This window comes from Pyxicephalus adspersus, chromosome 11 (assembly GCF_032062135.1).
Source record: "Pyxicephalus adspersus chromosome 11, UCB_Pads_2.0, whole genome shotgun sequence".
NCBI classification, from domain to species: domain Eukaryota; kingdom Metazoa; phylum Chordata; class Amphibia; order Anura; family Pyxicephalidae; genus Pyxicephalus; species Pyxicephalus adspersus.
The window spans coordinates 1,154,235-1,155,646 of record NC_092868.1 but is presented as its reverse complement, the minus strand read 5'-3'; the positions used below and the strand labels follow the sequence as shown (position 1 = coordinate 1,155,646).

The 1,412-nt window shown below is 51.5% G+C and overlaps 1 protein-coding gene across 1 annotated transcript in view; it reads left to right on the top strand.

The window, feature by feature from the left end:
* The first annotated feature begins 452 nt into the window (after window positions 1–452).
* The window catches only part of PADI2 (peptidyl arginine deiminase 2), a 21,778-nt gene continuing 20,818 nt past the window's right edge, over window positions 453–1,412 (top strand). The window contains exon 1 of the mRNA XM_072427130.1: window positions 453–634. Coding sequence (XP_072283231.1) covers window positions 468–634 — 167 coding nt within the window. The 5' untranslated portion in view covers window positions 453–467. The remainder of the gene's footprint in view (window positions 635–1,412) is intronic.

Genomic DNA, 1,412 nt, shown 5'->3' with positions numbered 1-1,412 from the left:
GATGTGATTGGAGCGATGTGAGATTGGAGAGAAGTGATTGGAGCCATGTGTCTGGAGCGATGTGAGATTGGAGAGAAGTGATTGGAGCGATGTGATTGGAGAGAAGTGATTGGAGTGATGTGATTGGCGAGAAGTGATTGGAGCGATGTGATTGGAGAGAAGTGATTTTGTGTCACTTTATTCATATAGATACCTGTCAGTATGCAATACAGAGAGATAACTGCAGATTGGTTGTTACCACTAAACCCCCCCCCCCCCCCCCATACAGGACATGCTGGGGCTTGTAGTGCCATTGCTGGTTCCTATAGTAGCACAGTGTCAGATTAGAGGGATGTGACACCCCTTGGAGGAAGCCTCATCCCCATCCTCTGTGCTGCACATGGGGCTCATGGACCGCTCAGCTCTCTCCTCTCCATACACGGACAGTCTATAGTTAGGGAGCTGTAGCCCCTCCCTCTATCCCGGTCATGCCCCGCCCCTCACAGGTGGGTGTGGCCAGGTTGGTCTCCAGCACTCGCAGCGCTCCGGTGCAGAAACAAGGAAGGATGGAGAGCCGGACGCTGCGGCTGGAGAGGGGCCAGAGACAGGAGGCGGTGTGTGTGCTGGGCACCCGGCTGGTCATAGACATCAATGGGTGAGCTGACAGCTACCTGCACCCCGATATTCACCCTGACCTCTGCTATTCATTAATGTCTGCACCCCCATATTCACCCTGACCTCTGCTATTCATTAATGCCTGCACCACGATATTCACCGGACCCCTGCTATTCATTAATACCTGCACCCCATTATTCACCCTGACCTCTGCTATTCAATAATACCTGCACCCCGATATTCACCCTGACCTCTGCTATTCATTAATGCCTGCACCCCGATATTCACCCTGACCTCTGCTATTCAGTAATGCCTGCACCCCCATATTCACCCTGACCTCTGCACCCCATTATTCACCCTGACCTCTGCTATTCATTAATGCCTGCACCACGATATTCACCGGACCCCTGCTATTCATTAATACCTGCACCCCCATATTCACCCTGACCCCTGCTATTCATTAATGTCTGCACCCCCATATTCACCCTGACCCCTGCTATTCATTAATGCCTGCACCCCCATATTCACCCTGACCTCTGCTATTCATTAATGCCTGCACCCCATTATTCACCCTGATCCCTGCTATTCATTAATACCTGCACCCCCATATTCACCCTGACCCCTGCTATTCAATAATACCTCCACCCCCATATTCACCCTGACCCCTGCTATTCATTAATGCCTGCACCACGATATTCACCGGACCCCTGCTATTCAATAATACCTCCACCCCGATATTCACCCTGACCTCTGCTATTCAGTAATGCCTGCACCACGATATTCACCGGACCCCTGCTATTCATTAATGCCTGCACCCC